At 41.1% G+C, this 11,986-nt stretch overlaps 1 protein-coding gene across 2 annotated transcripts; it reads right to left on the bottom strand.

Moving 5' to 3' along the window:
* Nucleotides 1-43: 43 nt before the first annotated feature.
* Nucleotides 44-11,250, bottom strand: LOC139928463 (endoplasmin-like). Of its 2 annotated transcripts, XM_078282009.1 has the most exons (19): nucleotides 11,125-11,250; nucleotides 10,126-10,228; nucleotides 8,858-8,999; nucleotides 8,612-8,725; nucleotides 7,568-7,899; nucleotides 6,729-6,840; nucleotides 6,427-6,558; nucleotides 6,200-6,307; nucleotides 5,338-5,475; nucleotides 5,165-5,242; nucleotides 4,411-4,476; nucleotides 4,043-4,312; nucleotides 3,059-3,304; nucleotides 2,121-2,257; nucleotides 1,939-2,017; nucleotides 1,390-1,545; nucleotides 458-484; nucleotides 365-421; nucleotides 44-255 (listed from the first exon to the last, which is right to left on the bottom strand). In XM_078282009.1, exons 1-19 carry the CDS (start codon nucleotides 11,171-11,173, stop codon nucleotides 229-231), a joined length of 2,373 nt encoding a protein of 790 aa, XP_078138135.1. In that variant the 5' UTR covers nucleotides 11,174-11,250; the 3' UTR covers nucleotides 44-228. The 2 variants fall into 2 exon arrangements, with proteins under 2 accessions (XP_078138135.1, XP_071777125.2); XM_071921024.2 differs by having other exon boundaries at nucleotides 365-484.
* Between the last annotated feature and the right edge of the window lie 736 nt (nucleotides 11,251-11,986).

The following is an 11,986-nucleotide window of genomic DNA, read 5'->3' on the forward strand; positions in this document are numbered from 1 at the left end:
GTTTTTCCTCTTCGAAAACATTTAATGGTTCTCGTGACAGTAACTTAAACACTCCATAACCAGCCAGTTAAATATTAACATATTTAGTCATGTGGAATGTAAAAAAAATAAATTAACATGAACTTGAGCAGGCCAATATAAAACACCAAGCGTTTGCCTGCCCACCATGCAGTCTGAACTCTCCAGTTGCTCCCATCATGCACCTCTTCCCCCCCCTCTCCATTGGACTCACAGCTCTTCTTTCACTCTGGCACCCTGGAAATATCAAAGAAGGAAACATTTATTTTTTTCAGTATTATGTATTGATTGTGTGTGTTACTTCTCTTTCACCCAAACGCTCTTGTCAAACTGCTTCCCTACTCACCGAATCCTCCTTGTCTTCCTCCTTCTCTTCCTCCTTGTCTTCCTCCTTCTCTTCCTCCTTGTCTGTTTTTACTTCCTCCTCATCCTTCTCCACCTGCTCCTCCTCGGCCTCTTCTTCAATCTGGGAAAGATTAAGGATATTACTGTCATTTAAGGAAAAAGAAGAATAACACCTTTCAAGTAACAAGACAACATTTTTTTGCGCCCTACTTCGATATTTGGGTTTTGAATCCCCGACCCAGGTGAGAAAATCTGGTTGAGGAAAGTGAAAGAAGAAAAACTCCCTTTCCTCAACAACTTCTGTCAAGGTACCTTTGTTCCCAGGTGAGAATGTGTGTAACTGTATGAATGTGAAGAGACTAAATGCTCGGTCAATTTACCCCCAAAATATTAAAGGAGTAAAAAAACCAAAACCAAAATGGTTTGGGCTTTAAGAGAGCCGTGTTATGCTCCAAAAGAAAGCCTAAAATGTCCATCAAATTTCTCCAAACAGCTTGTGCAGCATAATCCAAGTGTTTTGTAGCCAAACAGACTGCAGTTCTCTGGCGGAGGACTCTGCTTGCCGCTATATGTCAGTATCAGTGAGGAAATAAAGCAGATACTGAGGTAAATAATGGACTTTTGGACCCCCAGTGCAATCGTTTGGCTACAAAACACTTGGATTATGCTGCATGAGCTTTTTGGAGAAATTTGGAGACATTTTATGCTTTTTCTGGAGCTGTAAAAAGTTCTACAAACTTCAGTGGGGTTTCAACTGACATGGGAGTGAGTAGATAATGACAGAATTTTCATTTTGGGGTGAACTACTCCTTTTAACGGCATGCAGATGTGCTATATTCTAAGGTTTTTATTTTGTTTGCCTTTATTGGATAGTTCAAAGTTTAGAGAGAACGTTTGCGAGAGAGAGGGGGATGACGTGACAAAGGTCCTGAGTCGGATTCGAGCCCAGGACGTTGGGTTTATACGGTACGTGCCTTAGACCACTGAGCCACTCAAGGTTTTTCATAGTATAAAGACATACTGTACCTGTTCGCTGAGGTCGATGTCCATGCTGAGTCGCAGCATGCGCTCTATCCTGTCTGCGTAGGCCTTGGTGTCAGCCAGCTGGTAACCTGAGCGCAGGGTGGCCGTCTCATACAGCACCATCACCAAGTCTGACAACGTCTGGTCATCTGCATCACTCTGGAAGTACAGAGGGAACACTTGGATTTATTAAGTGTTGGTTCATTGAATGTAAATGAACTCAAAATTTGATTTACATAGCATATTTCATACAAAAATATAACCCAAAGTGCTTTACAAAGAGCCAATAACAAACGTGATAACCATAAAGGGACACAAGAACAGAGAAGAAACATTTAAAAAGTGCCAAAAAAAAGCAGCAGTAAAAAGGTGTGTTCTAAGTTTTTTCTTAAAACTTTATAGCAAATTAGTATTTCGAGATTAGCATAAAAGCTAAACACTACATTCCTAACTGTTGTGGTTTTTGTTGTAAGGACAGTTAAAGGCGGAAAATAGTGAAACAAAAAACTTGAATCTAACAAACTACTGACAGAAGTGGTCAGAAGCACTCACATTTACTCTCTTGAGCATTTCCTTTATGAGAGGGTGTTTGGCGTTGATCTCCATTGTTTTCCTCTGCCTTCCAGAGTAGCTGTAGGGGAAAGACGAACCAAAAAAATTGAAATATAACGTATATTATACCAGGTAAGACTTGGTGGAGTTCAGCGTGATATACAGTCAAAGCGCTTGCTCACTTTGTGCTGAACTCTCTTCCTGTCTGGTAGGCCTGTGCGTACATGATCCTCTCCATGTTTCCAGACCAGGCGTGCTGGCTGGCCACCAGGGCGCAGGGGGACGTGGTCAGCCTCTGGGACACCGCTGCGTCCTGGATCTAGGGAGAGGACGCACGACACATCCAGCTTTCTTTATTAAAGTAGAATTTTTTTAGCGCCCCGTACACAAAGTGGCCATAATGTACAGTATCTGCGGGGGGTTGATAGGGTTGTTGATCGATACCAGTGACTACCAACGATCAGTTCGCCAGCTGCTGAGATTTCTGTCCCTACTCATTGACAAAAACCTTCGAACGATGGCCGATGTTGTTGAATTTTTCATTTGTTACTGCGTATGTTTGTGCGCTATGGACCAGATGAATTTCCTAAATGGATAAATACAGTTAAACTTAAACTTAAACTTATGGAGGATGGTGCTACGAGGGAGTGAGCGGCACATTTCGGCTACAAAGGTTAAAAAGCCTTGTTTTCATTCCATAAAACCAAATGACAAAACAGTATTATGATTACAGTGTTTTGCGTTAAATTGCCTCTTCACTAGATGTTTCTGTTGGATCTCTGCTGTAATAAGCTAGCTTACTCATCTCTTGTGAAAATGTTATTGTTTATGTCATTTACAGGCCACCGAAACTCAAGGGGATGGGAGGGATGGAAGACAAGATAAGAGAAGATAAAATTGCACTTTATTGATCCTCTGAGGGAAATTCTGGAATGTCGATGTTGTTGATGTTGTTGCAGTTTGTACTGTTCGCTACTAGAGGTCTGTAGAAGGCAGATTACTTTATGCCCCTTTAAATCAGGTGATCAATAGATAGAAATGGTATAAATGAAACATACAAGCTGATGATCTCAGAAAGAGGATGTGCTGTGAACCATTGGAATATAGAAAAAGGACCAACCTTGTCTTTCAGGGCCTTGTCCTTCATCCAGGTGGTGAGCGGTTCGAACTCCTTCTCCAGTTCCTTCCTGTTCTCCTTGGCCCGCTCGCTCTCGTCGAACCGGACGTCCTCCTTGGCGACGTCCTGGAAGCGCTTGCCGTCGAACTCGGGCATGGCCTGGATGCAGTACTCGTCCACCGCCTCCGTCAGGTAGATCACCTCGTAGCCTTTCTTCAGCAGCCGCTCCACAAATGGAGAAGACTCAACCTGAGTATACACAGAGAGGACGGAGCATTAAGACTCTAAGGTGATCTTTGGCAGATTCAGAGACAGCTAACTTCTGATCTGCATACACAAAATTGAATATTTAACAGGGGAAAAGAGATGTGCCAGGCCGTTCTCTCTCTCTCTACACAGACTGCTTGGCCTTGTCATCACATCTTGGAAATTAAGCTTATTCTGCCGTTCTACTGTTGTACTCTGGATATCTGGATATCTGGATAAGAGTGTCAGATAAATACTGAAGTAATAATCCACAGTCAAAACATCATAGGATATACGTGGCACTAGCTCAAATGTCTTAATACTGGCCACTTCTCAATTTGTTCCAAAGTAATGTTCTCACTAACTTTTTGAACATGATCATCAACACAAACTATTTCGATAAATTCTGATGTTGCTACTCTGTTGCTGATTGATATAACACAATAGTGATTAAGCCTATAATTAGTTCATGAAAGCTTTTCCGTTGTCTGTTCTAAATAGCCGGTGTCTGGTAGCTTTATGTTTCCAGTTTGTTTGGAGGGTTAGGGTTAGCGCCACCTACAGAAACTCCAAGGAAAAAGACGTCACAGTTGATTGACGGGTGATCTCAGGGAAGAGCAGTGCAGAAACACCACAGCAATGAGCGCGTAGAGCCAAAGATGTCACCAGAATCAAAAAAGCAAGAATATCGCAGACTTTTACATACAAAACAGACCCTGATCCTTAACGCTCGAGTCTTACCTCCCTCCTGCTGGTTCCCCCCATGAAGTAGATCTTGTCCTGCTTCTCCTTCATGCGCTCCACATACTGCTCCAGGCTGGACAGGCCCGTCTCGCTGTGGGAGGTGGGGAAGCGCAGCAGCTTGGCCAGGCGGGTCCTGTTGGCCGGGTCCTCGATCACGCCCAGCTTGACGTTGGTGCCGAACTCCTTCCAGAACTTGCCGGTGTACTGCTCCTCCGAGATCTTCTTGATCATGTCCAGGGTCTTACGCACCAGCTTCTTGCGGATGATCTGGCAGACGGGACGGGGAAATGTTAGATGTACTGGGGCTGACTGAAGGAGTACGGAGGTGTAAAGGAGCGCTGCATGACTCAAACGGAGGGACTCACCTTCAGCAGCTTGTGTTGCTGGAGAGTTTCTCTGGACACGTTCAAAGGAAGATCATCAGAGTCAACCTGAAAGGAAAAAAAACAAAATTAATATTCAATCAGTCTTAATCCTCCAGTTTTTTATGATTAAAGTGGTAGAGGAGGAGCTTTTAGGTGCTATAAGAACTGGTGGCTCTGTGCGTTTGTTTGTTCATTCTAGTGCTGAAACGATTAGTTTATTAATCGATTAGTCAATCGACAGAAAATCAATTATAATTTTATAATTGATTAATCGTTTTAGTCATTAATCAAGTAAAAATATCAAACATTTGCTGGTTACAGCTTCACAAATGCTAAGATTTGCTGCTTTTCTCTGTTTTATGTCATTATAAAACTAATATTTGTAGTTTTTTTGACTGCTGGTCAAACTAAGTCAGCAATTTTAAGAATCACTTTGGGCTCTGGTAACTTGTGATGAGGCATTTGTCATTGTTTTTTACATTTTATAGACTAAATGATTAATTGATTAATTGGAAAAAATAATCAAATGAAAATAATCGTTAGTTGCAGCCCTAGTTCATTCCTTAATTTGTTCATGTGTAACGCTTTTTGCCATGCAACACTGTTATTGCTACCACAGAACTTTGGTGTTAACAGGTGGAGTTTCTAAAGTCAACGTAGTTTCACTCACTCCAATCATGCATACCCCCCCACCCCTCCACCTGAGCACTTAGAAAGCACTGGTGCACTTGTTTATATAATGAAAATTACTCACCACACCCTTCACAAAGTGGAGGTACGTGGGCATTATGTCCTGGAAGTCATCAGTGATGAAAACTCTACGGACAAATAGCTAAAAGAAAGACATTTTAAAGAATTTAAATCCAAAGAACTTCACCACTGGGTAAAAATTACACCAATATGTTAATAATACAGCATCTGTGGTACCTTGATGTACTCGTTCATCTTGGAGCCGTACTCGTTAAAGAGATTTCTCGGGGCTTCGGCCGGAACGAAGAGGATGGACTTGAAGGTGACTTCTCCCTCTGCGGTGAAGTGGATGTGGGACAGAGGGTCTTCAGTGTCCTGGGAAAGGAAAACAAATCACAAGAGAGACTTAAAACAGGCATCACAGTCTCCAAAAAGTTGTACGTGTTATACTTGATCTTGTACTGATCCAACAAAGGAGAAATTTCATCTTGTGTGCTTGTTTGCTTCCTTTTTTCCTCTTCTACGATGGATTTCTCCCTGTATGATTGTTGAACGTCTCTTGGTGCAAAATGGCGGCTCTAGAAAGAAGCCCTCGCTCTCTGATTCTGAGGGACTGACACCAAAACCTGACGTTTACCGCTGATGTTTTAGATCGCTGAAACTGCTATTAAACTCCATTGTAGCTGCAATGGAAATACTTTGAAATGACATTGTTTGCCTTTGGCCACTTCTCCGTGGGAATAACAGAAATCCGCCACGACAAAATGTGTCCAGAAAATCACCAATACCTGTTTTTTAATCAGTGTCAAAGGGTTTTAGGGTCATTTATTTTCTTTAAGGGACGTTCTCCCTAATCACTATGCCATCCTGCTGCCATCCCACCTTATTTTCTCACAAATTATAGACTTTTAGTGCTACAGTCATGCATATTGTCCCAACATTAGGAGGCATGTTACACCTTGTCCAAACTGAGTTCATGTGTGTTTCTGCGTATCACTCAGACTCTTTTTGGAGACCTTGTTGTGAATATAGACTTTTTCCAGGGCTTGTGCAGTGATTTGGAGTGATCTGTCTTGTTGCGTGTATTAATGGGACTCACCCTGGAGAAGGTCTTGTAGAAGGCCTTGTATTCATCCTCCTCCACCTCCTTGGCTGGTCTCTGCCAGATGGGTTTGATGCTGTTCATCAGCTCCCAGTCCCACACAGTCTTCTGCAAAGAAACACCACAAGAAGAACACAATCACCCATGCTGCAGCAGCTTGGCATCAGTTTAGCGTGTTATTGCTGACACTGGTAGTTAAACAGGGATAGAAAATGGCCGCCTGCCTTCTGGAACTTGAACTTGACGGAGTTGTGTTTATTTTCCTCCTCTTCCTCCACCTTAGCCTCGTCCTCCGTGGCGTCTTCTTCCTTCTTTTGCGACTCAGCTTCAGCTTCCTCCACAGTGGATTCTTCTGTCTGAACAAGGCAGTGAGGAACATGTTTATTCAGGTTGTATCCAAACACTTTAACACCAGCTTTTGTACGACTACCGATCAACACGCTGCTTCCGAATACAGCAGCGACGCACCTGAGGAGCAACAGTGTCTTTGTTTGAACGGTACAGAAGACGTGTGGACGTGTCTCACCTTGCTGCTCCACACGTAGATGGGGAAGTTGATGAACTGGGAGTATTTTTTCACCAGGTCCTTGATGGTTTCCAGCTCTAAGAAGTCTGATGCCTCCTCTTTCATCACCAGACTGGAGAAAGAGACCAAAGTATTAGACACGGTCTCAGTGTTTGTTGTTAATTTTGTCTTTCTGGGCAAAATATGATTTCAAAAGCAAACTCCCAAACTGTCTCCCAAACAGTGCTGGGCAAAGTTACTATTAGGTATTTAACTGCATTATTTGCCTTAAAAAGTAACCTGTTACGTTACAAGGTAGTCTTTATTAGAAGTAACTCATTACTTTTGCGTTACCCACTTCAAAAACATGATGCCACAGTAATATGGTTTGTGCTGCTAAGTGTGTTGTCATTGTTTTAAAATGCAATGCAAGACTATTGCTCTGTTTTTAAAACAGGAAACCAATTCCATTTATATCAAGCAGACTTATGTTTTCTGCATGACTTTTTTCTACTTTTTAAAATTAAGTTTGCACTAACAAAACTGAAAAGTAGTGAATACATTTCTGGGTATTGCTCAAATTTCAAATGAAGTTCAGAAGTTCAAATTTTTCAAACAGTTCCCTCTTGCTACCAAAGTGCAAAGTTGATTTGTGCAGTAAGTAACTGAGTCAAATTTTTATCCTTTTAGTTGGAAATTGAATTGGGCAATTTGGCAAGGTCTTGTGACAGCTTTACAAGCCCAGTAATGACAGAATTTGAAAAACCCAGTTACTATATTTAAAGCTTTGATACAATACAGGCAAACATGAATTTATCTATCAACATGTACTGCTTAAAGTAGTTGCCATGGCGACTCACGTGATGGTGGTGCCCCTGCCCAGCGTGTTTCCGCGGGGATCCTCGATGACGGAGAACCGGTTGGAGTCGGACTCCCAGATGTGCTGGGTGCCGTTGTTGTGTTTTGACGTGACGACGACCCGGTCGGCCACCAGGAAGGCGGAGTAGAAGCCCACGCCGAACTGGCCAATCAGCTCCGAGGTGGACCGGCCCTCCGTCTGCATCTCCGTCATCTTGCTGAGGAACTCGCTGGTGCCGGACTTGGCGATGGTGCCCAGGTTCTTCACCAGATCCTCCTTCGTCATGCCGATGCCGCTGTCCGAGACGTGGAGCATGTTGTTCTCCTTGTCGGCCTGGAGGTGAAAAGAGACGGCAACATTTGGTTTTGTTTTGTTTTTCAATTGCATGTCCAATTAAGTCAACAGTAAAATCAACACAAATGTGACCCAACATGGAAAAACAAGCACATTGTGGGAAAGAGTTCATTTGTTTTTCATTCATTATTGGTCTTTGCATTCATACTTTTTAAAATGGTATATTACATAACAGGGGTCAATAGATTATTTTGTTTGAATTGTTAATTAGTGAATCGAAAAAGTGCATTTGGATCAAACATTTGCTGATGTAAAATAGGTTTCTTGTCAAATATAATGAGACTGGGTTTCTGTTATTTGATCAAAAATGAATGTTCACTCTAAAGAAAAACGGTTGCAAGAAAGTAAAATACAGAAAAAGAAAACCTATGTTTCAGTTCCTCTCAAAGAATATTTTTCATAAAATTTTCATCAGAACAGATCAGACAGCAACACTGTGGCATACGATGACAATGCATTTCTTAGTGGAACAGAGTTAAGTTGCCCCAGTTTCACCAATAGACAAAATGAAGAACTGGTTTTATGTCTTGTCTGTCTAGTGAGTTTATCTTGTGTTATTCACTGTGCAAATACAACAATGTACATGTATGGATGTCAGATCTCAGCGTTGCTCAGTGTCAGGTTTCACTCCTGAACTCCCAGTGGACTGAAAACAAAACAATAAAAGCTCAAGTCGAGGTCAGACACTCACCTTGATCTTCACACTCAGCTCTTCATTACCAGCCATGTTTTCATCGGTCAGGGAAAGCAAGCGGATCTTATCCAGGGCATCGGAAGCGTTGGAGATCAGTTCCCTCAGGAAGATCTGGAAACAGAGAAAAGATTCAACAAAACATTCTCTTCTTCTGTGAAATGTATCAATAACTAAGGTGCCAAATTCAAAAATCTGGAAATCTCCACCGAAGCCTTCAGAGAGCTTTGTTTTGCAGGTACGCACCTCTTTGTTCTTGTACAGGGAGTTGATGATCAGCTTCATCATTCTGTTCACCTCAGCTTGGAAGACATGCTTTTCTGATTTCTCCCGGATTTCCTTTATCTGTGCTGCGTTCAGGCCGTCCAGCTGGATCGCCTCCTCTTCCCTGGAAAAAGAATCAAGGATAGCAACAAACGAGTCATTTTGAGAAAAGGGGACTAACCTTTAAGTAGGGGAAGGTTCTGGGTGTTAAGCTAAATCTCACTCAGCCTTAGTATAAATAAGGATATGGATATGGTGACTCTACATGAGTTTGTACTTGGATAAGAGAAGTAGCCTCGAGGCAAATGGGTCGCCCTTTGGGGTTTACATAAGATATTTGAGATACATTTTCTACAGTTAGGCCTCACTGTGTGGCCAAGAGCTCCTGAAGTATTTAGAGACACGTGCCGTTCTCTTTATTTCTTTGTATGAAAGAGAGCATCATGTCAAACTCCTTCCCAAATTCTGGCTATTTACTGTTGTCTTGCTTATCAGAAAACACAGTACATACCTTGTTACAACTGTAAATGTAATAATTCCCCACTAATGGAATAACAATTTGCAGCTAATAGTGTAATAATTCTGTTAATGTAATAAAAGTTACCTACCATAAATGTAATCACTTTTTTCCTGTCAATGTGATAATTGTGACATTATTGTGTCTTTTTATATTAACAGGAAGGTTGAAGTTTTCACTGTTCAAAGACGTAACAACTGAACTGATAATGTAATAACAGTCAAAAGTCAATCCATTCACAGGTTTGGTTAATAATTAAGATGCTATGTCTAAAAAAGGATAAATATGTATTTACTTTGATGGTTAACTTATCAGCTCCATTATTACATTTTTCAAATCTGACATTTTCAACCTTCCTACTAATGTAATAAAAGCCATTAATGGAGTAATTATCATATTGATGAATATGAAAAAAGTTATCACATTTGCAAATTATTATTATGTTAATAGGCAGTTATGTTTACAGTTGTAACATAAGTTGCAGAACATGACTCAGTATCTTTTCTGCACTGTAGGAGTCCACTTCTAAATTTGGCATACTGCTCTCCTCCACACACTGCATATTTGACAAGTAAGACTGCAGGAATAGCAAACAAGTTAAAAAAAATTGGCATTTTTATTGAAACAAGTGCTACATGGTGTATCACATGAATGTTGAATTTACCACCAGTGGACCCTAACAGTTATCCAAGGTATCTCCAAAGAGAGACACGTCTGGAAAAGACACACTAACCTCTGGACGACTTCATCATCAGTGCGCGACCCCTCCCTGCTTTTGCCCAGGTCTTCCTCCACTTTCCCATCGATTTCCACCTCGTCCTCCGCTCTGACTGATGCTGAGGATGATCAGACAACACGGATCAGAACAAGACCTACAAACTAATCATTATGTTGGATCAGTAGCACTCTTTCCATTTCAACTTTAACTTATCTATCTGTCTGCATGGTTTAATTACAGGCTCTACCTGGCCTTGTTTGTAATAGTTACTGATGTGTAATCTGATAAAGAGAACATGTCTGAACAACTATGCATTTACATTATTAGGTGTAGGTAGTGGAAATGTAACTTCATATAATACAGTAATATCAACAGGTTAATTCCAAACTGAGATATCCAATATCTGAAACAAGTGTCACAGGTTCTCTGACAAAATGCAGAGAAACTAGAGCAGAAAACAGTTGCTGCTTTTTAAAGTGTGGATAACCTAAGTATGGGTTGATAAAATTAACACATTTAAAGACTGTATCCTCTAGAATTTTCTAAATATTTAGTGATGAACTTCAAGTAGGCTAATGACTTTTTTCCAAAGTGGATATTGAGCTTTTTGAAATATAAGTCCTTGCATGTCTTACCAGCGTTATTCATTACTGAAAAATGTACAGCGAAACCAACAAAACCATGCATGAGAGACAAAACTCAGTCACATATTGCATTGGTACTCTAAAGTGAGATCTAGTCTAAACTGAGAACGGAGATCTGACTCAGTTACAAAGGAGGGATATCACCTAAGTGCTGTAACTAACCCACTGCATCAATATAGGCTACATGACAGAAATGTTCAGTATATAACATTACCATTTGAATCTAAGTAATTGCAGGCTCTCTACATTTAAAAAAAGCAATTACATTGAACACTACACTACTTGGTGATGTACTATGCCATATCCTCATCATCATGTGTGCACAGTATCAATTACATGCAATACCAAATTTATTCAATGCAATACTTACTGAACGCTAGAAGAGCGCATATCAACCCCCCTATCCACAATCGCTTCATTCTTGCTGGCTGCTGAATAATATGAGCTCTGTGGTGATGTGCAGTGCAGTATTGATGTCTATGGGATCCACAGGTGTGTGATGCAGTCCGGCAGGTAGAGCGAGTGACAGTTCGTCTTTAATCACATCCCGTTCGCGGGGGCGGGGCATCGGCCGGCTGGACCTATCGCTGCTCCCCACGGCTCCACTCTGAACCAATGACGGAATGTTTACTCCCAACGGTTTTCCAATTGTAGACTTACATGTCCAGTTTAACATGTTCAGTTCGTGGCTACACACAATTGGCTGATAAACATGTAAAACACGAGTGAAGATTAAACAATGTCAAGTCCGATACCTGCGGCTGGTTTGTATCATCAAGGACACACATTAAATAACGGTCTTTAGAAAACGGATAGTCCCGCCCCTCGCTTCTGATTGGCCGAGGCACGTTTGGCTGCTGTTGGAAGAAAAAAATCCGGTAAACACAATGACCAACAGCACAAAGGTTAGCAAACAAAACACACATTTTCTAAGGTGATTTACAGTCTTTTGATACGAGTTTTTTGATGACTTTCCTACCAAAAGGCAGGTAAAATGAATTCATACATATTTGAGAAGCTAAGTAGCAAATTTCATAAATATTTATGGTTATTTAGACATAAAGAAAATCAGTTAAGCTATGACTTAGCCATAAAGAAGAAGAAGCTTTAACCCTTAGCTGCTTTGCCTCTTGGGCGACTGTCATGTAGAACATCCATAGTAACTTAACAGTAGTGACATTTAACAGTAGCTATTGATATTTCTGTGAAGAATATAAAAAAAAATAGAGTGC

The sequence above is a fragment of the Centroberyx gerrardi genome, chromosome 24, assembly GCF_048128805.1.
Source record: "Centroberyx gerrardi isolate f3 chromosome 24, fCenGer3.hap1.cur.20231027, whole genome shotgun sequence".
In the NCBI taxonomy this organism is placed as follows: Eukaryota; Metazoa; Chordata; class Actinopteri; order Beryciformes; family Berycidae; genus Centroberyx; species Centroberyx gerrardi.

Bases quoted from the DNA above. Each gene is read 5' to 3' on its own strand.
- LOC139928463 (XM_071921024.2), bottom strand. From the start codon at position 11,173: ATGAAGCGATTGTGGATAGGGGGGTTGATATGCGCTCTTCTAGCGTTC. The intron at 9,000-10,125 runs GTTAGTGTGTCT...TTCTTTTTCCAG, and splicing joins GATGATGAAGTCGTCCAGAG to GGAAGAGGAGGCGATCCAGC. The intron at 2,258-3,058 runs GTTGGTCCTTTT...TCCTCTCCCTAG, and splicing joins ACAAGGCCCTGAAAGACAAG to ATCCAGGACGCAGCGGTGTC.